This window comes from Phaenicophaeus curvirostris, chromosome 5 (genome assembly GCF_032191515.1).
Source record: "Phaenicophaeus curvirostris isolate KB17595 chromosome 5, BPBGC_Pcur_1.0, whole genome shotgun sequence".
NCBI lineage: Eukaryota > Metazoa > Chordata > Aves > Cuculiformes > Cuculidae > Phaenicophaeus > Phaenicophaeus curvirostris.
Genome location: NC_091396.1, coordinates 1,346,710 through 1,370,004, shown reverse-complemented (window position 1 = coordinate 1,370,004; position 23,295 = coordinate 1,346,710). Strand labels below are relative to the sequence as shown.

General features: G+C 58.5%; 3 protein-coding genes across 4 annotated transcripts in view; 1 reads left to right on the top strand and 2 right to left on the bottom strand.

Moving 5' to 3' along the window:
* Positions 1 to 23,295, bottom strand: part of RAB15 (RAB15, member RAS oncogene family) — an 85,412-nt gene that overhangs the window by 55,862 nt on the left and 6,255 nt on the right. The gene's annotated exons all lie outside the window — the stretch shown is intronic.
* Positions 2,900 to 10,276, top strand: TCIRG1 (T cell immune regulator 1, ATPase H+ transporting V0 subunit a3). 2 transcript variants are annotated; one of them, XM_069857234.1, is made up of 19 exons: positions 2,900 to 3,106; positions 4,061 to 4,139; positions 4,236 to 4,465; positions 4,554 to 4,648; positions 5,609 to 5,735; positions 5,813 to 5,895; positions 6,001 to 6,094; positions 6,167 to 6,379; positions 6,938 to 7,088; positions 7,171 to 7,310; positions 8,219 to 8,376; positions 8,448 to 8,538; positions 8,618 to 8,736; positions 8,829 to 9,042; positions 9,196 to 9,312; positions 9,391 to 9,492; positions 9,579 to 9,699; positions 9,792 to 9,963; positions 10,060 to 10,276. In XM_069857234.1, exons 1-19 carry the CDS (start codon positions 2,990 to 2,992, stop codon positions 10,139 to 10,141), a joined length of 2,505 nt encoding a protein of 834 aa, XP_069713335.1. In that variant the 5' UTR covers positions 2,900 to 2,989; the 3' UTR covers positions 10,142 to 10,276. The 2 variants fall into 2 exon arrangements, with proteins under 2 accessions (XP_069713335.1, XP_069713334.1); XM_069857233.1 differs by having other exon boundaries at positions 9,196 to 9,321.
* TBX10 (T-box transcription factor 10) lies at positions 10,340 to 22,811 on the bottom strand. Its single transcript, XM_069857074.1, has 11 exons — positions 22,754 to 22,811; positions 20,356 to 20,417; positions 19,457 to 19,615; positions 17,549 to 17,622; positions 12,808 to 12,956; positions 12,396 to 12,573; positions 12,224 to 12,325; positions 11,643 to 11,814; positions 11,401 to 11,556; positions 11,263 to 11,330; positions 10,340 to 10,682 (listed from the first exon to the last, which is right to left on the bottom strand). Exons 1-11 carry the CDS (start codon positions 22,809 to 22,811, stop codon positions 10,340 to 10,342), a joined length of 1,521 nt encoding a protein of 506 aa, XP_069713175.1.

Here is a 23,295-nt window from a genome sequence, read left to right as displayed (position 1 = left end):
GGGAAGGGAGGTCCCGGGAGATGGAGATTCTGGGATATGGGGGTTCAGGGGGAAGGGAGGCTCTGGGGGTTGGAGATTCTGGGATATGGGGGTTCGGGGGGAAGGGAGGTCCCGGGAGATGGAGATTCTGGGATATGGGGGTTCAGGGGGAAGGGAGATCCTGGGAGATGGAGATTCTGGGATATGGGGGTTCAGGGGGAAGGGAGGCTCTGGGGGATGGAGATTCTGGGATATGGGGATTCAGAGGGAAGGGAGGCTCTGGGGGATGGGGGATCCCACGGGCTGGAGATTCCGGGAGATGAAGATGCTGGGATAAAAGGGTCCCGGGAGAGGGAGATCCAGGGGGAGGGAGATTCGAGAGAACGGGGGATCCAGGATAAGGGGGTACAGGGGGAGATCCTGGGGGATGGGGGTCCCAGGGGCTGGAGACAGTGGGGAATGGGGGTCTTGGGGGATGAAGATTCTGGGAGATGAGCATCCCGGGGAAAGAGGGTCCTGCGGGATGGCGATTCCTGGATAAAGGGGACCCGAGGGACCGGGGTGTCCCGGGATAAAGGAATCCCGGGGGGTTGGGGGGGTCCAGGGGATGGAGATCCCGGGGAGAGGGGGCTGCCGGGATGAAGGGGGATCCCGGGGCGGGGTGTCCCGGGGAGGGAGGGCTCCCGGGAGGAGTCGGGGGGTGGGGGGGGCACCCCGGCTCCGGTCCCTCCCCGCGGCCGGTTCCTTCCTGGGGAAGAGGAAGTGCGACCGGGGCCCGCGGCGCGACGGTGGGTGCGGGGACACGGACCCCGGTAGCCGGTGCCTGGGTCCCGGTGTCTGGATCCCGGTGCTCGGTTCCCGGTGCCTGGATGCCGGTTCGCGGTGCTCGGTTCCCGGTGCCTGGATCCCGGTTCTCGGTACCCGGTTCCTGAATCCCGGTTCTAGATGCTCGGTGCCCGGTGCCTGGATCCCGGTTCCCGGTGCTCGGTTCTCGGTACCCGGTTCCTGGATCCCGGTTCCAGATGCTCGGTGCCCGGTACCCGGTTCCTGGATCCCGGTTCCAGATGCTCGGTGCCCGGTGCCTGGATCCCGGTTCCCGGTGCTCGGTTCTCGGTACCCGGTTCCTGGATCCCGGTTCCAGATGCTCGGTGCCCGGTGCCTGGATCCCGGTTCCCGGTGCTCGGTTCTCGGTACCCGGTTCCTGGATCCCGGTTCCAGATGCTCGGTGCCCGGTACCCGGTTCCTGGATCCCGGTTCCAGATGCTCGGTGCCCGGTACCCGGTTCCTGGATCCGGGTTCCAGATGCTCGGTGCCCGGTGCCTGGATCCCGGTTCCCGGTGCTCGGTTCTCGGTGCCCGGTGCCTGGATCCCGGTTCCCGGTGCTCGGTTCCCGGTACCCGGTTCCTGGATCCCGGTTCCAGATGCTCGGTACCCGGTTCCTGGATCCCGGTTCCTGATGCTCGGATCCCGATCTCGGTTCCCGGTACCCGGATCCTGGTTCCCGGTGCTCGGTTCCCGATGCTTGGATCCCGATCCCGGTTCTCGGTTCCTGGATCCCGGTTCCAGATGCTCGGTGCCCGGTACCCGGTGCCTGGATCCCGGTGCTCGGGTCCTGGATCCTGGTTCCTGGATCCCGGTTCCCGATGCTCGGATCCCGATCCCGGTTCTCGGTTCCCGGTGCCTGGAGCCCGGATCCCGGATCCTGGATCCCGGTTCTCGGTACCCGGTGCCTGGATCCCGGTTCTTGGATCCTGGATCCCGGTTCCAGGTGCTCGGTTCTCGATACTCGGATCCCGATCCCGGTTCTCGGTGCCTGGATCCCGGTTCTCGGGTCCCGGTGCCGGGATGCGCTGGCTCTGACTCAGCCGCAGCTGATGGGTTCGGGGCTGGGAGTTGGGGGGGGTGGGGGTGGGTTTAGGGGGGGGTTTGGGGGTTAACAGGAGGTGGGGTGGATGGAAAGTATTTTGCAATCCCGCTGCTGGGAAGAAGCCGCGTGGGACCGGGACCGGGCACCTCCCGCTCTGCCCCGGCTCACCCGGCCCCGGGGACACCCCCCCTGTCTCTCTGCACCCCCCAACTCGGCACCCCTTTCCCTCTCCACACCCCCCTCTCCGCACCCCCCTCTCTGCGCCATCCCCTTCCTTACACCCCCTCTATCTCCGCACCCCCCCTCTTCTTTGCACCCCCCCTCTTCTTTGCACCCCTCTTCTCTGCATCCCCTCTCTCTGCACCCCTCTCTTTGAACCCCCTTCTCTCCACATCTCCCTCTCCACACCATTCCCTTCCTTGCACCCCTTTTCCTTGCACCCCCTCTATCTCTGCACCCCATCTCTCGGCACCTCTCCTCTCTCTGCACCCCCCTCTTTGACCCCCTCTCTCTCTGCATCCCCCTCTTTGAACCCCCTTCTCTCTGCACCTCCCTCTCCGCACCACCCCCTTTTCCTTGCACCCCTTTTCCTTGCACCCCCTCTATTTCTGCACCCCTCCTCTCTCTGCACCCCCCTCTTTGAACCCCCTTCTTTCCACACCTCCCTCTCTGCACCATCCCCTTCTTTGCACCCCTTTTCTTTGCACCACCCCTCTCTCTCTGCACCCCCCTCTTTGAACCCCCTTCTCTCCACATCTCCCTCTCCACACCATCCCCTTTTTCTTGCACCCCTTTTTCTTGCACCCCTTTTTCTTGCACCCCCTCTATTTCTGCACCCCTCCTCTCTCTGCACCCCCTCTTTGAACCCCCTCCCTCTCTGCATCATCCCCTTTTCTTTGCACCCCTTTTCTTTGCACCCCTTTTCTTTGCACCCCTTTTCTTTGCACACCCCTCTCTGCACCCCTCCTCTCTCTTTGCATCCCCCCCTTTGCACCCCCCTTTCTCTCTGCACCCCCTTTCTCTCCTCCCTCTCTCTTTGCACCCCCCCTCTTTGCACCCCCCCCTTCCTCCCTGCCCCCGTCTCTGCCCCCGTGTCCTCAGGAGGGTGCCGGGCACCCCCGTCCCCCCCATTTCCAGGGCGCCATGGGGTCCCTGTTCCGCAGCGAGGAGGTTTGCCTGGCACAGCTCTTCCTCCAGTCGGCCTCAGCCTACAGCTGCGTCAGCGAGCTGGGCGAGAGGGGGCTGCTGGAGTTCAGGGACGTGAGTAGGGGATGGGGGGGTGGGTTTTGGGGGCCCTGGGTGCAGGGGGTTGGTCTGGGAGGGTTTGGGGTGTCCTGGGTGCAGGGGGTTGGTCTGGGAGGGTTTGGGGTGCCCTGGGTGCAGGGGTTTGGTCTGGGTGGGTTTGGGGTGCCCTGGGTGCAGGGTGCTGATCTGGGAGGGTTTGGGGGGTCCTGGGTGCACGGGGTTGGTCTGGATGGGTTTGGGGTGCCCTGGGTGCAGGGGGTTGGTCTGGGAGGGTTTGGGGTGTCCAGGGTGCAGGAGGTTTGGTCTGGGAGGGTTTGGGGTGCCCTGGGTGCAGGGGGTTTGGTCTGGGAGCGTTCGGGGTGTCCTGGGTGCAGGGGGTTGGTCTGGGAGGGTTTGGGGTGCCCTGGGTGCAGGGGGTTGGTCTGGGAGGGTTTGGGGTGTCCAGGGTGCAGGAGGTTTGGTCTGGGAGGGTTTGGGGTGCCTTGGGTGCAGGGGGTTTGGTCTGGGTGGGTTTGGGGTGTCCTGGGTGCAGGAGGTTTGGTCTGGGTGGGTTTGGGGTGCCCTGGGTGCAGAGGGTGTGTGGTTTGGGGTGCTCTGGGTGCAGGGGAGTTGGTCTGGGTGGTTTGGGGTGCCCTGGGTGCAGGGGGTGAGGGTTTGGGGTGCCCTGGGTGCATGGGCTGGATGGTTTCGGGTGCCCTGAATGCAGAGGAATTAGCCTGGGTGGTTTGGGGTGCCCTGGGTGCAGAGGGGGGGTGGTTTGGGGTGCTCTGGGTGCAGAGGAATGGGTCTGGGTGGGTTTGGGGTGCTCTGAGTGCAGTGGGGGGTGGATCGGGGTGCTCTGGGGGCAGGGGATGGGTAGTTTGGGGTGCTCTGAGGGCAGAGGATGGGTGGTTTGGGGTGCCCTGGGTGCAGCGGGGTGGATTGGGGTGCTGGGGCCGGGCTGTGACCGTGCCCCCCTCTGTCTGGCAGCTGAACCCCAATGTCAGCGCCTTCCAGCGTCGCTTCGTGGGCGAGGTGCGGCGCTGCGAGGAGATGGAGAAGACCTTCGGTGAGACCTTTGGGGTGGCTCCAGGGGGGCTGCTCGGGTGGGTTGGGGGGTTCCCAGCTCCCCGTTCCCCTAAACGTGCCGAGGTTTTTCTCTCAGCCTTCCTGCAGCAGGAGCTGCGCGTGGCCGGGCGGGCGCTGCGGCCATGCCCCGAGAGCCCGCGGGCGCCGCTGGCGCGGGAGGCGCTGCGGGTGCAGGAGCAGTCGGAGCAGCTGGCGCAGGAGCTGCGGGAGGTCAGCCGCAACCACGCGTCCCTGCGCGGGCGCCTGCGGGAGCTGCGCCAGTACCTGCACGTCCTGCGCGAGGGCCAGCGCTTCACCAGCCTGCCGGTGGGTCCGCCACGGGGTCCCCGTCCCCGCGCCCCCGCTCGGACCCCTCCCCAGACTCAGCTCTCCGCTCTCCCCCTCGTCGCCGCAGGCTCCCCTGGGCTCCCCGGCGCGGCCACGAACCTTCTCGGAGCGCGAGCCCATCCTCGACCCTTCCCTGCACCAGCACCTCGACCGCAAGATCAAGTGAGCGCGGCTGGAGAGGGGGGCAGGGGGGGAAGGGGTGGTGGGATAAGGCTTGGTCGTGGGGTGGTGGGTATGGCTGGAGGTGGGGCATGGGGTTGTAGGGATGGTTGGAGATGGGCTATGAGGTGGTAGGGATGGTTGGAGATGGGCTGTGAGGTGGTAGGGATGGTTGGAGATGAGCTACGAGGTGGTAGGGATGGTTGGAGATGGGCTGTGAGGTGGTAGGGATGGTTGGAGATGGGCTGTGAGGTGGTAGGGATGGTTGGAGATGAGCTACGAGGTGGTAGGGATGGTTGGAGATGGGCTGTGAGGTGGTAGGGATGGTTGGAGATGGGCTGTGAGGTGGTAGGGATGGTTGGAGATGAGCTACGAGGTGGTAGGGATGGTTGGAGATGAGCCATGGGGTGGTGGGTATGGCTGGAGATGAGCCATAGGGCGATGGGTAGGGTTGGAGATGGGTCATGAGGTGGTAGGTATGGCTGGAGATGAGCCATGGGGTGGTGGATAGGGTTGGAGATGAGCCATGGGGTGGTGGGTAGGGTTGGAGATGGGTCATGGGGCGATGGGTAGGGTTGGAGATGGGTCATGAGGTGGTAGGTATGGCTGGAGATGAGCCATGGGGCGATGGCTAGGGTTGGAGATGGGTCACGGGGCAAAGCTTGACCGTGGGGTGGTGGGTATGGTTGGAGATGGGCCAAGCAAGGCTTGGCCATGGGGCAGGAAGAGTAGGTAAGCGTATAGGGTAAGTGTTGGAGATGAGCCATGGGGCAGTGGACAAGGCTTGGTTTGAGGTGGGCCAGGGGGCAGTAGAGCGGATGCGGAGCACATGAAGGTTGTAGAAGGGTTGGAGATGGGGCCGTGGGGCAGTGGGACTTGTGAAGGTTGTAGGAGAAGGGTTGGAGATGGGGCCGTGGGGCGGGGGCAGCAGCAGAGCTGTGCCCGTCCCGGTGTCCCCCCCAGCTTCGTGGCCGGCGTCATTCACCCATGGCGGGTGAGCGCCTTCGAGCGGCTGCTGTGGCGCGCCTGCCGGGGCTACCTGGTGGCCAACTTTGTGGAGATGCCTGAGCCCATGGAGGACCCGGCCACGGTCAGTGGGTCACGGGGGGGTCCTGGTGGCCGGCGGGGAACCGGGACCAGGACTGACGTGGGCTACGCTGTCCCCAGGGCGAGAGCATCACCTGGGTCATCTTCCTCATCTCCTACTGGGGCGAGCAGATCGGCCAGAAGATCCGCAAGATCTCAGACTGGTGAGTCCGGCCACGTTTTATTTAGCAAGACCCCAGCGGGGACGCGCTGGACCGCCCCGGGGAGCCCCGTCACCCCCCCGACACGGCGGTGTCCGTCTGTCCCAGCTTCCACTGCCACGTGTACCCGTACCCCGAGAGCGAGGCCAGCCGGGCGGACACCATGAACGGGCTGCACAGCCAGATCCAGGACCTCAGCGTGGTGAGTTGGGCACCAGCGCGGGGACGCTGGGGCCACCCCAGGACCTTCCCGTCCCTGACCGGTCGCCTGCAGGTGCTGGAGGAGACGGAGCAGTACCTGGCGCAGGTGCTGGACAAGGTGGTGCTGGCGCTGCCCACCTGGCGGGTGCAGGTGCAGAAGATGAAGGCCATCTACCTCGTCCTCAACCAGTGCAGCTTCGACGTCACCGAGAAGTGCCTCATCGCTGAGGTCTGGTGCCCCGTGCGGGACCTCACCCAAGTGCAGGACGCTCTGCGCCAGGGATCGGTGGGTTGCTCGGTGGCTCCGTGCCGTGGGTTCCTCAGCGTCCCCACATCCTCCTGCTGTGACTTGCTTGGTGTCCCCGTGTCCTCCTGCCATGACTTGCTTGGTGTCCCCATGTCCTCCTGCCGTGACTTGCTTGATGTCCCTGTGTCCTCCTGCCAGGGGTTGCTTGGTGTTCCCCTATTCTCATGTTTGCTTTGCTTTGGTGCCTTCATGTCTTCGTGCCAGGGGTTGCTTGATGTCCCCATGTCCTCACGTCACAGGTTCCTTGGTGTCTGCGTTTCCTCCTGCCGTGACTTTCTTGATGTCCCCGTGTCCTCCTGCCAGGGGTTGCTTGATGTTCCCATATTCTCATGTTTATTTTGCTTGGTGCCTTCATGTCTTCGTGCCGTGACTTGCTTGATGTCCCCATGTCCTCCTGCCAGGGGTTGCTTGGTGTCCCCATATTTTGATGTTTGTTTTGCTTGGTGTCTTTGTGCTGGGGGTTGCTGGGTGTCCCCGTGTCCTCCTGCCGCGGTGGGGTGGCCGCTGTGGATCAGGCGCCGGGTGCTTTCCCCGCAGTACAAGAGCGGCTCGAGCGTGGAGTGCTTTGTGCAGCGCATCCCCACCTCGGAGAGCCCCCCGACCCTCATCCGCACCAACAAGTTCACCGCCGGCTTCCAGAGCATCGTGGACGCTTACGGGGTGGCCAGTTACCAGGAGGTGAACCCCGGTAAGGTCCCCCCTGTCCCCCGGCCACGGCTCGGGGGCTGGGAGGGGGCTCCCCGTGTGACGCGGTCCCCGTGCCCCCACAGCACCCTACGCCATCATCACCTTCCCCTTCATCTTCGCCATCATGTTCGGGGACGTGGGGCACGGGCTGGTCATGTTCCTCTTCGCTCTTTGGATGGTGCTGTACGAGAACAGCCCCAGCCTGCAGCAGGCCAGCAACGAGGTGAGGGACGGGGCCGGAGGAACAGGACAGGCTTGAAAGCACAAGATGGAATTGGAGGAGTGGGATGGGGCTGGAGGAACAGGATGGAATTGGAGGTGTGGGATGGGGCTGGTGGTACAGGATGGGCTTGAAGGCACAAGGTGGAATTGGAGATGTGGGATGGGCTTGGAGGAACAGGATGGGCTTGAAAGCACAAGGTGGAGTTGGAGGTGTGGGATGGGGCTGGTGGTACAGGATGGGCTTGAAGGAACAGGATGGAATTGGAGGTGTGGGATGGGCTTGAAGGCACAAGATGGAATTGGAGGGGTGGGACCAGCTTGGAGGAACAGGATGGAATTGAAGGTGTTGGACGAGGCTGGAGGGGTTGGACGGGCTTGGAGGAACAGGGTGAGCTTGAAGGCACAAGATGGAATTGGAAGTGTGGGACAGGGCTGGAGGGGCAGGATGGCCTTGAAGGCACAAGATGGAACTGGAGGAACAGGATGGGCTTGAAGGCACAAGATGGAATTGGAGGAGTGAGATGGGGCTGGAGGGGTGGGATGGGCTTGGAGGGGCAGGATGGAGTTGGAGGTGTGGGATGGGGCTGGAGGGGTGGGATGAGCCTGGAGGAACAGAATGGGTTTCAAGGCACAGGGTGGAGTTGGAGGAGTGGGATGAGGCTGGTGGTACAGGATGGGCTTGAAAGCACAAGATGGAATTGGAGGTGTGGGATGAGGCTGGAGGAACAGGACAGGCTTGAAAGCACAAGATGGAATTGGAGGAGTGGGGTGAGGCTGGTGGTACGGGACGGGCTTGAAGACACAAGATGGAATTGGAGGAGTGGGATGAGGCTGGTGGTAGAGGGAGGAGGGAGGTGTGGGGCAGGAGGTGTTGTGGGACGTAGCAACCCTGTTTGCCCCCCTTCCCAGATCTGGCAGACGTTCTTCGAGGGGCGCTACCTCATCCTGCTCATGGGGGCCTTCTCCGTCTACACCGGCTTCATCTACAACGAGTGCTTCAGCAAAGCCACCGTCATCTTCCCCTCTGCCTGGAGCGTGGCCACCATGGCCAACCACTCCTCCTGGAGGTGGGACTCCCGGCTCCCGGTGACCCCTCCCTGCGTCCCCCCCGCAGTGACACCCCCTCCTCTGCCCACAGCTCTGCCTACCTCGCCACCCACCCGTCCCTCACCCTGGACCCCAACGTCACCGGTGTCTTCCGAGGGCCTTATCCTTTCGGGATCGACCCCGTGAGTGTCCGCGGAGGAGAGAACGGGGTGGGATCCTCAGCGAGGTGGCCGTGGGTCTCACCCTCCTTGCCCTTGGCAGATCTGGAGCTTGGCCGTCAACCACCTCAACTTCCTCAACTCCTTCAAGATGAAGATGTCGGTGGTGCTGGGCATCGTGCACATGGGCTTCGGGGTCTTGCTGGGGGTCTTCAACCACGTGTGAGTCCACGTGCTCGTGCTCAGGGTCGTGCTGGACCCAGGGTGGGGATGCACCACGCCGGGCTGAGCGCGGTCGATGTCCTCCTGCCCAGGCACTTCCGCCAGCGGCACCGGCTGCTGCTGGAGTTCCTGCCCGAGATGGTTTTCCTCCTGGCGCTCTTCGGCTACCTCGTCTTCCTCATCTTCTACAAGTGGATCAAATTCGGCGCCGCCGACTCCCGAGTGGCCCCCAGCATCCTCATCCACTTCATCGACATGTTCCTCTTCACCTCCAACGCCGACAACCCCCCGCTCTACCAGGGGCAGGTAGAACCCCACGGAGATGTGGGGCAACCCCCCGCGCCCCCTTTTCTCCTGGGCCAGGCTGGGATGGGTGGGGAGCCCCGTGGTGGGGTCCCACTTGTGTTGTGAGCGGGGCCGTGCTCAGCTCGGGGACCCGGCGTTGTCCGTGTGCCGCAGGTGCCGGTGCAGATGGTGCTGGTGGTGCTGGCGCTGGTGTCGGTGCCCGTCCTGCTGCTGGGGACCCCGCTCTACCTGTACTGCCGGCGGCGCGCGCCGAAGCCGAGCCGTGCCGCGGTAAGGCCGGTGGGGTGGTGGTGGCGCTGAGCCGGGGTGGCACCGCGCCGTCTCCTCACCGGTGCCATCTCCGCGCAGGCGGCGGAGCGGGAGGCGCTGCTGGAGGGGCAGGAGGCCGGCAACTCCGTCAACGCCACCAAGGAGGACGTGGAGAGCGGGGGGCACGGCCCTGAGGGCGAGGTGAGGGGCACCGGCGCGGTCGGCTTGGCGAGCGAGGGCGGTTACGGTGCTACCGCCGTCCCGTGTCGTCTTCTCCTTCCCCGCAGCACGCGGACTTCGCCGACGTCTTCATGCACCAGGCGATCCACACCATCGAGTACTGCTTGGGCTGCATCTCCAACACCGCGTCCTACCTGCGGCTCTGGGCGCTCAGCCTGGCGCACGCCCGTGAGTGACCCCTGCCCGCCGTGCCCCCCCTTGCGCCGTGGGGCCGGGCACAGCCTCACGCCGTCCCTTGTCCCCCTCGCTGTCCCCCGCAGAGCTGTCGGAAGTCCTGTGGAGCATGGTGATGCGCAACGGCTTCGTGCGCCTCAGCTACGTGGGCGGCGTGGTGCTGGTGCCCGTCTTCGCCGCCTTCGCCGTGCTCACCGTGGCCATCCTGCTGGTGATGGAGGGGCTCTCCGCTTTCCTCCATGCGCTGCGCCTGCACTGGTGAGCCCGGCTTCGTCGGTGGGGGGACCCTGGGGCGGTGAGGGGGGGTCCAGCCCCATCCTGGCCTCGCTCCTCACCGACCTCTCTCCTCGCCAGGGTGGAATTTCAGAACAAGTTTTACGTGGGCGCCGGCTACAAGCTCTGCCCCTTCGCCTTCGCGCCCGACGTCTGGGAGTAGCCGGGGGGGCTCGGGGCGTCGCGGGGATCCCATCGCCCACCCTGCCGGGGGAGGGAAGATTTGCCCCCCCAGGGCTGGGGGGCAGCGGGGTCCGGCCGCGGCATCCTCCTTGGCACCGATAAACGTGTCCTCGTGGCTCGTCTCCGTCTCCATCCCTCGCGCCGTGGTTTTCGGTGGGGGGGGGGGTCTTGCCCCCCGTCACTGCTGCCCGTAGCCGAAGGTGCCCAGGGGGTGGAAGGGGGGCAGGGGGTAGGGGAGCGCGCGGGGTTTGCCCCCCAGGTAAACGCCGGGGGGGCAGGCGAGGGGCTGGAAGGGGGCAGCGGGCAGCTCGGGGAAGCCGGGGGGAGCCCCCGGGGGGGACACGGTGGCAGCCGGCGCCCCACGCCCACGGGGAACCCCGGGAGCGGGGAGGGGCAGCAAGAGGGGGTCGGTGCCCCCCACGGCCCCCCTACCTTTCTCCGGCTTCTCGGAGCGCGAGGGCAGCGCGGTGGTACGGGCGCGGGGGGGTGCACCCAGCAGGGACCCTGCGGGCACCCCACACCTGCAAGAAAGAGAGACAGGGGAGCCCCTCACCCTGGCACCGAGGGGTGTTGGGGGGCTGAGCGGGGCAGCGTGGAGCCCCTCACCCTGGTGTCAGGGGGCTGAGGGGGTCAGCGTGGAGCCCCTCACCCTGGCATTGAGGCGGTGTTGGGGCGGGGGCAGCGTAGAGCCCCATATCCTGGTATCTGGGGGGCTCAGGGGGCAGCGTGGAGCCCCTCACCCTGGTGTCAGGGCGGTGTTGGGGGGGTTAAGGGGGTCAGCGTGGAGCCCCCTCACCCTGGCGTCAGGGCAGCGTTGGGGGTCAGTGTAGAGCCCCATATCCTGGTTTTTGGGTGCTCAGGGGGTCAGTGTGGAGCTCCTCATCCTTGTGTTGAGGAGCTCGGGGGGGTCAGCGTGGAGCCCCTCACCCGGTTTTTGGGTGCTCAGGGGGTCAGTGTGGAGCTCCCCATCCTTGTGTTGAGGAGCTCGGGGGGGGTCAGCGTGGAGACCCTCACCCTGGTGTCGGGGAGGGCTTGGGGAATTGAGGGGTGCAGCGTGGAGCCCCTCACCCTGGTCTCATGGTGGTGTTGGGGGGGCTTTACCATGGCTCGGGGTCTCCGTCGCGAAAGCCCTTGGCGAAGGGGTTGCTGGCGATCTTCAGCTGGGTGATCTGCGGAGGAGCGGGGGCTCAGGGGGTCGCTGGGGGCCACCCCGCTGTCCCCCCCAAACCCAGCGCTCACCCGGTGGTTCTGATACGCCGTCACCGCCATGAACTGGGTCTCAGGGAAGCTGAAGGACTTGAAGTTCTGGTGTGCGAAGCGCTCGCTGTCGCGACGCGGGTCCACGAAGACCACGTGGAAGCGGGGCTGGTAGCGGTGCATGGAGTTGAGGATGATCTGAGGTGGGAGAGAGGAGGTGGGTACGACCCCCCTAAATGCTGGGGTGCATCGTGTCCCCCCCATCACCCCCGCCGGCTCCTCACGTGGCCGTTGTCGTCCAAGAGGTTGTTGGTCAACTTGAGCTTGTCAAAGGAGACGATCTGGCGCATCCACTGGGCGCCCTTGGCCGGGGAGTCAGGGTGGAAGTGGACGCGGCCGGGGGCTGCGGGGTCGGCTCGTCCTGCTGCCAGCCAGGAGGAGCTGTGGAAGGCGTACCTGGAGGCCAGGAGAGCTCAGCATCACCACCGCCCAACCCTCTTCCCGCGTCCGACCCCTCTTCCCACATCCTCTTCCCACGTCCAACCCCTCTTCCCATATCCAACCCTCTTCCCACATCCAACCCTCTTCCTGCATCCTCTTCCCACGTCCAACCCCTCTTCCCGTATCCAACCCTCTTCCCACATTCAACCCCTCTTCCCGCATCCTCTTCCACTACCCAACCCCTCTTCCCACATCAACCCCTCTTCCCACATCAACCCCTCTTCCCACATCTTCTTCCACGTCCAACCCCTTTTCCCACGTCCAACCTCTCTTCCCACGTCCAACCCCTCTTCCCGCATCCTCTTCCCGCATCCAACCCCTCTTCCACCACCCCACCCTCTTCCAGCATCCCCACCACCTTCACCTGTATCTCTTATCATCCAGCGGCACAAAGTCCATGAGCAGGACGTAGTCGGCCAGCGGGTCCAGCCCTGATAGCTTCACCTGGAAGGTGGGGAACATCCTCCTGCAGGGAGATGGGGTGGGAAGGGGGTGTCCCCAAGCTGGCAGCCCCTCGGTCCCGCTGCGGTACCCACCTGCCCGCCTTGGTGACGATCATCTCGGTGCCCAGGCGGTTGAACTCCTCCCAGAGGCTGCTCATCTCCAGCCGTGCCGCCGCGTGGCACACGCGCCCGTTCTTGCCGTCGGGCCCCTCTCTTGCCCACCCCAAGCTGGTGCCGCAGGGGGGACCCTCGCCCGGCGCCCCCAGGAAGCCTGCGGAGAGGGAAGGAAGCGTTGGGAGAGCCTGATCCTCCTCCAGAGATGCTGGAGCAGACCCTGTGCACCACCAGCTGCTCCATCCCAACCAGGAGGTCCCATCCCTGCTCTGTAACGGGGTTTTATCCCCCTCCCCCTTGTTGGAACCTCGCTCTCTTGTAGCCTGGGCAACCCTCTGCACCCCAAACCAACCATGAGACCCGTGGAAGCGTTGCTGCGTGTGGGTTTTACCTGCCATGGGCGCAGCGGGTGGGCAGGAGGGGTCCGTGGCTCCGTCCTTCGGCACGGCCGCAGTGGAGACCCCGGCGCAGCCCCAGCTCCACCGTCCCCGCAGCCGGACGGGGGTTTTATGCCCCAGCTCGGGGGTGGAGACGCGGGGGCTGGATCCGCCGTGGTCCTCAGGGGCTGGAGCACAACCTGCCTCCCCCCACCTGCCTTCGCGCCTCGATGCAATGATGATGATGATGATGGACGGGAGGTGAGAGGTGGCCCTTGGGCTGCTGGGACCACTGCTGGTCCCCAGATGGGTTTTGGGGGGTCCTGGGCTGGGGGGAAGAGCTCTTTGGGGGTCTCCTTGCCCCCCTTGTGTCACACGTCTGAGCAGGGGGGAGGTTGAGGGGTGCTCTGACCTCCTCCCCTGGGTGAAGCCCCTCAGCAGGCAGCAGCCGCCCGTCAGCACCCGGTATTAAAAAGCTCAACGAGGTGTTGAGGGATCTGCTGCTCATGCAAAGCCTCTGCAGCTCCTGGAGAGGGGGAGAAGATGCTCCTCTTCCCCCTGCACCCACCCCAGAGGCTGGTCCCGTCTCTGCTCCGGTAGCTGGGGGCTGAGCCCCTTCCATCCCACCCTTCCCGGCGCTTAATACTGGTTTGAGGGTGGGAGATGGATGGGGAGAAGCTGGAGTGAGGGATGCAGAGGAACAAGAGAAGCTACCCTAGCTGCAACAGGACCACAGACACCATCTCAGTGCACACCTTGGGAGGGTATTTGGGGATGAAGGATGGATCTGGAGGGAGCAGGGGACATCCCTGTGGTGATGCTGGTGGCTTTCCATCCCCAGCGGTACCCAGGTGATGGTGGCCCTGGGCGAGGGCTGAAATCCCTCCCTGCCCAGGGATTTGCAGAGAGCTGGTTGTTTTCTCCAAACTGGGACTCAGCCTTCAACGTCTGCTTCAGAATTGGTGCTTAAACCCTTCGTGGCCCTCGTAACGGAGAGAAAACCCTTCAACTCCCCGGCTGCAGTGTGGCTGAGGGGGCTGAGAAAGCAGCGCTGGCTTTTAGGACCAGGACTGATGCGAAGCAGAGAAGAACCAGCTCCCCGAGCTCTCCACCTCCGCCACATCCCCACACGTGTCCCGTGCCCCGCGGAGCCGGCTCAGCCCCATCCATCTCCCGCTGTCAGCCGGGCCGTGGCCGCGGGGTCCGTATTGAGTGGGGAGATGAGGAGGTGAGGAGATGCAGGGCTGACAGCGGGGAGGAGGACGGAGGGGGCTCAGCCCCAGGCAGGATCAGACCCATCACAGCATCCACCGCGCTCCACAGCTCCTGGAGAGGAAAGAAAAGGTGAGGATGCGACCTGGAAGGGTTCAAAACCCCCAGTTCTGCCCCCATTGTAGGAGTTCGCTCCCAGGGAAGAGCAGCCTCTAGATTTACCGTAGTTGCTGGCATCCAAGATGACAATGGAATCATGGAATGGTTTAGGTTGGAAGGGACCTCAAAGCCCACCCAGTTCCACCCCCAGGGACACCTCCCACTGGGTCAGGGGCTCCAAGCCCCATCCAACCTGGCCTTGAACCCCTCCAGGGATGGGGCAGCCACCACAGCTCTGGGCAACAAGTCCCAGGGCCTCCCCACCCTCACAGCAAAACATTTCTCTCCAAAATCTCACCTCAGTCTCCCCTCTTGCAGCTTCAAACCCTTCCCCTCATCCCATCCCTGCCCTCCCTGACCCAGAGCCCCTCCCCAGCTTTCCTGGAGCCCCTTTCAGCTCTGGAAGCTGCTCTAAGGTCTCCCTGCAGCCTTCTCTTCTCCAGGCACTCAGTTCTCCAAACACTAACAATTCTATTTAGTAGTTAATTTAACCTATCGAGGGCACAGGTGGAGAACTACAAGAACACGTTATTCCTCATTTGAAATGTTGCCCTCTACCATTTATTCAGTTGGGCATGAGGCTAAATTAAAGCAGAAGGTGGCAAAAATACCTGCAGTCGGTTGGACTCAAGCCACAAGCTGCATCGTACGTTGCTCTCCCTTTTACGTAGCAAGTCAGAATAAACAGGGGCTGGATTCTACTGTTCCACTCCATGAAATTCCATTTCAAGCCTGATTAAGGAGGGAGAAGCTGCTCAGTTGGATTAAATCAAGCCAGGATCAACGCAGTTTGCTGAGTTACTAATGACACACGACTAACAGACACTCAGGGTCGATCAGCTGGAAACTTCTTTGTTCCCAAAGCTTCCTGATAGTTCCCTGGTTATTCTTTCATCCAGCCAAGGGTCATCAGCCTGGGAAAACCACCCTCCCCGGCTGTTTGTGCTGCTGTTCCTCTCTTATCAACCAAAGCCAACTCAGACCCTGTTGTCCCACTGAGCCTTGGGGACCACTCAGGGCAGAGGTCTTGCACCCTCCAACCCCTCTCTCAGGGTCCTGACCACCTTTTAGAGAGGTTTTTTAACCTCCCTTTGCTTCTAACTGGAATTTCTCACCTTGCAAATTCACAGTAGTCTCAGATTTATCCTTCTCTGCCCAGAGCAGGGGTGGCTGCCCCATCCCTGGAGGGGTTCCAGGCCAGGTTGGATGGGGCTTGGAGCCCCTGATCCAGTGGGAGGTGTCCCTGCCTCTGGCAGGGGTGGGACTGGATGGGCTTTGAGGTCCCCCAAACCATTCTATAACTCTATAAAATACATCATTGAGGTGTGGTGCATCCCTCTGCAAGGCAGACCCCTCCATTTCTCCAGGTGAAGAGGTTGATAAACGTCCCCAATTGCCTTGGCTAGAGTTGCGTTAGCTGTAACGAGACCTTAGCTGATAAATAGGTAATGAAGACACTCAGATTTGAATCATAATACGAGCTGAATCTAAAAGAGGGTGAAATGAATCCTGTTCTGGAGGTCCCCACTGCAGCCACCTCCTCCAGCTGGTGGTTAATAAGGCACAGAAACAGACAAATGTATTTTTTTCCTTTGATTAAAAAGGAGATGAAGACTTCAAATGTGAAGATTCACCACAGGGGTGGTGACTCCTCTCCATTGCATGTGATCCAGCTGTGTGGGAAGTACCAGGGAGCTGGAGCACAACCCCCTTCTCTCCAGAGTCACTGAAAACTGAGCGACTTCCAGTTTCTTGTAGTAGAAAAATGAAAGGGGGAGCGGTCTTGGTTTGGCCGTGCTCCATTAGAATGGACGGCCAAGGTGTCTCTCCCTTGTCTTCCAAAGAGAATTGGGAGATATGTATAATATAAACAAATTAGATAATAGTTTGGTTTTGATGCAGTTACTGCTCCGTAGCAAAAAACCCTCCTGAAGTCCAGGTGGAAGAGGCAAGAAGACTCAACTCAAACACCTGTGAGTTTCTCACTGTGCCTTCACCACCAGTCGCGGTGACATCCTGAACCCAAGAAAGAGAAATTTGCATTTCCCGCATCTTGAGAAAGGGGGGGGAAGCGAGAAGAGGAAGGATGAGTTGAGCAAGGACAGAGATGCAAGGACCTGAGACATCCACATGTGCATCTAAAGCAGACAACCCTGAGGAACAGATGCTTTTGTGTGTGATGAAATGTGGGTATCTGAGACAGGACGGATGATGGTTTGCTCCTCACAGACACCGAGTGGCCCCTTGAGATGTGGTTAGAGGTAACGGGGGTGTTTTAGATGTCTACGCTCAGCGACACAAATCCCATCTAAGCCTCAGAAGGATGGGAAGCGCATGAACTTCTAAAAGGGATAATGCTGAGTCCTGGCCACCAGGAATAATTTCCCCAGGCACCAGGACAGGCTGGAGAGAAGGATGTGGAGGTTGCGGTTGCCACCGAGTTGAAGATGAGCCACCAGGATGTCCTTGCAGCAAAGATGCTCATCGGCAGCTCTGGAAGAGCAGCAGGTCAAGGGACTTTCCGCACTGAACCTCTGACCTACAGCCTGAGGAATGGGGAAGTCAAAACCGCGTCGAGAGGGGTGATGGGAGAAGAGGAATCATCCTGAAGCAACGGTCACCTCCGCAGTGCCAGAGAACGGCCAGCAAGGCTGAGAGAAAGAGGGAAGTGAGAAGGGAAGATATGTTAACGCTCATTTCTCAAACGGACAGGGCACATGTTTGAAGGTCATATCTGGTGGGGAACATGACAAGCAGTCATCTCTTTTTTAAAAAAACCCCTTAAATAAGAGCAGAGGAAGAAAAACAAATGAGGCAAAACGATCGTGACACCGAACAGTAAGGTGTGAGACCAGCAGCCAGACTTGGAATGACAGAACAGGTTGGGTTGGAAGGGACCTCAAAGTCCTGCAGTTCCAACCCCAGGGACACCTCCCACTGGATCAGGGGCTCCAAGCCCCATCCAACCTGGCCTTGAACCCCTCCAGGGATGGGGCAGCCACCCCTGCTCTGGGCAACCTGGGTCAGGGTGTCCCCATCTTCACAGGAGAACTTTTCTCCCCAAGATCTCATCCCCATCTCCCCTCTTTCAGCTCCAAACTGTTCCCCTCATCCTCTCCCTGATCGAGAGCCCCTCCCTGGCTTTCCTGTGGGCATTTATCAGCTAAAAGCTAGTTTCACCTTCTCACTTCTGAGATTGGTTCTTAAGGGACTCTAAAACATCAGCACCGTGAGCTGAAGGTTTCATCTTAGGTTTAAATTGACTCTTTAGCCCATGCCCTGAGTGCGACTGTTGGAACCAGGTGGTTGTGTCAGCCCGTCACCCTCCACCACTGAGCAGCAGGTAGAGAAAACCACACACTTTTCTAGAAGAATTCCCCTCACCCTGATGTAGATGTTTCAAAATAGATCCGATGAATCAAAGCCCCCACGTGCATCGTTGTCTCCATGAGGAGAACCTACGATGACCAACGAAAACCTCCCATTAGATAAGACCGAGATGACTCGGCCCCTAAAACTGTGAAGTAGAAATTATGAATAAGGTGCAGCTGGGATGGAAAGAAGACTTTGTGTGGATGGAGAACATGAGAAGGAGAGGAGGTGATGGGGGTTGTGGGCATTAAGAATCCTGGAGCTTTCAAATGAGTCGGGAACGTTTGAATATAACATAATATAGAATGGGTTGGGTTGGAAGGGACCTCAAAGATCATCCAGTTCCAACCCCTCTGCCATGGGCAGGGACACCTCCCACTGGATCGCATGGGTTGTATTTCATATAAATACGTATATATTTAAATACATATATATTTTTATACATATAAAATTATTTATAGAAGCAAAGGAGTGGGAAAAAAACCACTCAAGCTTGCACTTAACTCATTGACACTAATTGTGTTTATTTATCAGTGCACGTCTCTTCCTTGAGGAGTTGCCTCCAAAGTCCTCAAACCCCAAGAGAAATTTCCTGCCTGATGCCACTGGGAGGGCAGCAGAAACCCTCTTGGTCTTCTAATGAAAGAGACCTATAAACAGTGACTTTTCTTGGTTAAATATCGTTGCTCTTCATGATGGGCACATCTTTCTTGGCTTTAACACCAACACTGGGAGAAATTGGGGCTTATTTCTCAGATAAAATGTTCCTCTAGGATCTCTGGTGAACCAAAACCTGAGATGTGAGAGAAGAGGTGAGTTTGAACCTAAATAAAGCTGCAAAGAGTTGATCTGCTGCAAGGGGAGGAGGAGCTGGTTTCACACAGAGGACATGGAGCTATTGGAGCGAGTGGAGAGGAGGCCACGGAGATGATCTGAGGGCTGGAGAACCTCCTGTGCGAGGAGAGACTGAGAGAGTTGGGGTTTTTGAGCCTGGAGAAGAGAAGGCTGCGGGGAGATCTTAGAGCAGCTTCCAGGGCTGAAAGGGGCTCCAGGAAAGCTGAAGGAGTTGCCCGAGGTCAGGAGATCTCATGGGAAACCCAAGTATTTAGAAGCTGCTTTTCCAAATTGAAGGCAGCCACCAGCTGAAGCCATAAGCAAAGCCAACTGATGTTGTATCATATCTACATGTTTTTTTAACCCCTCCTGGGATGGAGACCCCACCACTGTCCTGGGCAGCCTCTTCTGACCTCAGGGATGAGGGGCAGGTATTTTAACCAGAGAAACCTGGAGGACAGTTAGACTCCATCCACCCAAGCTCACACAACTGTCCTCAGAGCAGTCACATACCAACACGCTGACCCTCCAACTCCTCAACTTCAGGGCCTCGAGTAGCTCTGACAAGGAAGGCAGCTGTAAAAGTTCACTTTGTCATTAACAAGGAAGAAAGTTTCTTTCTTGTTAGCTCCTGCTAATTAATCTCTCAAGGCTTGTTAAGAAGAAGGAGGCAAGTTGACTACCAGCCTGCTGAGAAGACTTCATGGTGATTAGGAAACTTTCTTGGTCAAACCCCAGAAGGTCTTTTTAAGCTGATGACTCCTGGAGGGGTGGTTGGTCCCCAAGGACCACCTCTTGCTCTGGGGAAGGGAGCAGCATCACTTGAGATGGAAATAGCTGTAACCACCTGTATTTTGAGAGCCCGGGGCTCAGGCCTGTTGAAGGGTCTTCTGGAGGGATTTCTGTGCCGGTACAAGCTTGGCTCTCATCAAAGGAAGAGACATCCTTGACCTCATGACCTGTGTGGTTCTCTTGGTTCTCACTGGTGGGGTGGCTTGTCCCTGCCTGCTTTTGCCCCCAAAAGAGAGATGGTTGGGATGGATGTGGTGCAAGAGGAGTAGGGTTGAACATCAAAAGGACTGATACCATGGACCTGCTGTCTATGGTATACACCAAATTCCCATCCATCCGCAGGTTGAGGTTCTTCTTCCTTGGTGGGATGAGGCAGTGACCCACCAGCACCCTCAGCTCCTTCAGGATGATTTTCTCTGGATTGTATTTATCCAGGTCCGAGGATCTGAGCACCTACTGGAGCTCAGGCTGCATGAGGTGCCCTCCTCAAGCCCATATTCAGTTTGTTTTCACCCAAAAGGAACCCAGTAAGTCCAGTCTGTGATGCAAACAAAAACACAACGAGGAGAGAAAGCTGGGAGATCTTCAGACTCCAAAACCAGAAGAATAAAAACACAGTTTTATCGATCACAAATAGAGACGAGACTCCATCTTAATCACTCAGATTTTATTTATCTGAATGCAAAGGAGATGAAACTACTTTGGTCCACCTGATCCCTCCTCCTCACAGTCTTAATTAGAATAAAAATAATAATAGCTTTATGGTGGGGTTTTCTCCTTTCATGTGGACTAAAACTTTAAAAAGGAAAAAAAAGAGACTTGATACTTAATAACTTAATAATATTTTCAAGTGTTTGGCACGTCTGCCGTGCGACCTTCAGAAGAGTTGGGCCACTCTGGAGCAACACCTGGATGCTCAGAGGAAGAACCTGTGGGGGTCTCTGTGGTGTTCAGTAGGATCTTGGGGGTGTAGATGGAGGAACACCAGAGATCCAGGAAGGACAAGTTCCCAATGAAGACGTACGTGGGTGTGAGGAGCTGTGAGCTGTGGAGTATCTCCACAATCCTAACATGAGGTGCCATTTCATCGAATCATAGAACAGTTTGAGTTGCTATCAATTTTCTGCAAGCCAAAAAAACCAACCCACCAACTTTGCAGAAGGAACGGGATGAGCACCATCCCTTTCCAGTACCAGCTGTGATGAGATGGCTTTGATCCTGCAGTAGAGGTGGAGCAGCAGAATGACCTGGTTCTCTACAAAAGGGAGTTAAAAACAGGCAGCCGAGAGATCCCTGCAAGTAACTGGAGCACAGTAAAAGGGTTTGTGGACCATCAACCACGTTCTGACACGTGGGTCCTGTAGAGGCCTCCCTCTTCTCAACCACCTGTAGCCTGAGAGCCTTTCAGACTCATTTGTCGCTCAGAGGCTTGGGTCAGCCTTCATCTCCTATAATCCAGAGCTAATCACAACAGCCTAAGCTGCTTGCAATAGGTGTTGAAGACTCTCGGAGTAAACGACCCTTTGGATGCACCTTCTCACCTCCCCCTTGATTTCAGAGGGGCTTGTGAAGAATAACATGGGCTCATCTGGATCTCTACCTTTTCTGCCCCTTGAGGCTGCCAAGTGTTGCCACAGGTTATTGATATTTGGGGCAATAATTAGCACAGATTTTGGCTTGATTAGCAGTTTAGAGGGTTGTGACTCATGGATTCTCGTTAAGGAGCCAGCAGTAGAAAACTGAGGTTCCCTTCTCTTAGAGACCTGTAGCCCAAGCCATGACGAGCATTCAGGAGAGACCTTCTTGGTTACATGGAAACTTGGAGGATGGTCTCCAGGGTTGGTCCTCCAGCATCATCCAAAGTGGAAGAGAGTTTGCAACTGCTAAGAGGAGGCGACCTCCACCCACGGGTAGGAGGGACCATTCCCCAGAAGGTCCAGCTGAGCTCTGCTGGGACCACCCTGCTCTGCTATAAATCACTGCAGCAATGCTGCCTTTGGGGAGGTTGCTCTGGTTTACACCAGGTAAAGGGTCGCTCCTCTGTCTGGGTAAAAGATGGTAAAATATTTCTGCTTGATGCACTCTAGTATTTTGAAATCAAAAGACTAGAAATTGTAGTATTTATGGTGTGTTTAAAGAGCCTGGGAGAAGAAGGGAGGAGAGTGCTCTCAAGAAAAGACTCAACTACCCACTTACCCTGAAATAAGGTGGTGTTCACTTTAAATAAAATAAATAATGTTTCTATAAACAAATATTCTGCAGATGGAGAATGACTCTTCAATGAGGCTTCTGATCCTGGCACTCAGCTGGTGGGGTAAGACCTTGGTTCTCCTCTTTAATCCTGTAAATTTTTAACTGTTTGGTTCTGAACCTTCATGTTTTTGGGAGAGAAACTTGTGTTGCACGCTTTCATTAGGGCCAGCAGCTTAACGAGGCAACTGGAGAGGAGTGAGTCTGTCTTGGCACAGCTCTGCGGTCTCGTTGGTGGTGTTGGCTCCTCTTCCAGCTGAAGGGAGAGGTGTGAGTTTCTGGAGTTTTGCCTGCTGAAAACGGGGTGAGGAAAGTCCTTATGAGCGCCCTCCCCACGGTGCTGCGCCACGTCAGGCTCCCTCTGAGAAGCTTTTTCTCCTCAGTTGGCATCTTAAACTGGTGAACTCTCAGTTTCGTGCTTTTTCCATCTTGCCTGTTCCCCTCCCTTGTGTTTTCTGCTCGTGCTCTCAATTCAACCTTGTTTTCACCTGGAAATGAGGTGCAATTCAGTTGGATGCTGCTATTCAGACGCACTCAGGAGCAGTTTTGTATTCCAGGACCGCAACGTGGATTCCTCTTCGGTCTGGGCTTAGTACCTCACAGCTGGTTAACGCTGACAAAGACTCAACCGTCTGCTGATGCTGAAATCGCTTCTGTAAAGGGGGTTTCACCTCCCTGTTTGCTTCTGGACACCCAGGGCATGATTAAAGCTGTTGTCATCTTGTTGTAGGTCATGGTGAACAACTGCAGAGTGGCAAGGGGAGCCCTAAACATGGACACGATGGGAGAGGCTGATGTGCCACATGTTAAACTTGTCATACGTGGGACTCCAACACCACAACCAGGACCTTTGCTCTGAATGTCGTGAGGAATTCGAGACAGATTTTATGGTTTCTAAGTCTCTTCATTGTACAATCTCTAAATTGTGCTGGAGAAAGGGTTGATGCTCACCCCAGTTTGAGGTGACAGCTTTGGATTCTGATTTTTCTCATGTTCTCCCTGATCTCATCTCCTCAAGCTTTCTGAGGTGGTAATATTAACTTCTTAAGTCCTGCATGAGTTTTAGGATCGTTCCTGGAGGGAGATGTGGTTCCTGGTGGTCGGTGACTGTGCACGGCACGAGCCTTCCCCACCTCCCGGCTTTCATGTCTACGTCTTGGATTGCTCCTCACAAAGCTGTTGATTTCTCAAGTGAAAAAAAAAAAAAAGTAAGATGAGCCTTGGTTAATTGTGATATTCGGGTCAATTCTCCAACAGCAGCAGATGTTCACATCTAGGCAGGTGGCTGCTGCCTCTGGGGGAGGATTCAGCCCCAGACCCAAACAGCTCGATTTTTATTACTTGTGATGCATCTTCCAGCGCCGCGCGGATGTCCCAGACGCTGCTTCGCCTCCGGCATCTCTACGTGGGCAGTGAAAGATGGTTCTAAATCCCCATTAACACCACCAGGAGAGCAGATACGTTGCTCACAGGACATCTGAAACGAGATGCCTGCGTCTGGGGGTGAACCTCAGCCCTTCAGCAAATAATTATGACTTCCAAGCCTGGAAGCGTTTGTCAGATACCAGGCAGCATCCACTCTTGCTTTGCTCTCTGGTGTAACCGTTGTCAGGCGATGATTAATGTGATCCAGGAAAAATCAATGTTTATTTATTCTGTCTGTCAGAGTGTGGGGTTAGGAGCTGCTGATTTCTCTCGGGTGAGCAGAGAGAGCGAGCCTGAATTCATATTTTATCTCTAAGTTCGGCATCACATCTGTAGCAAAAGGAGGGGGGACAAATCCTGGCTCTTATCACTGCACCATCCTACACGAGGGAAAACTGCACCAAGGAAAGTCACATATTCTGGTGCTTTCACCTAGAAGAACTCTTCCTGGGACAGGG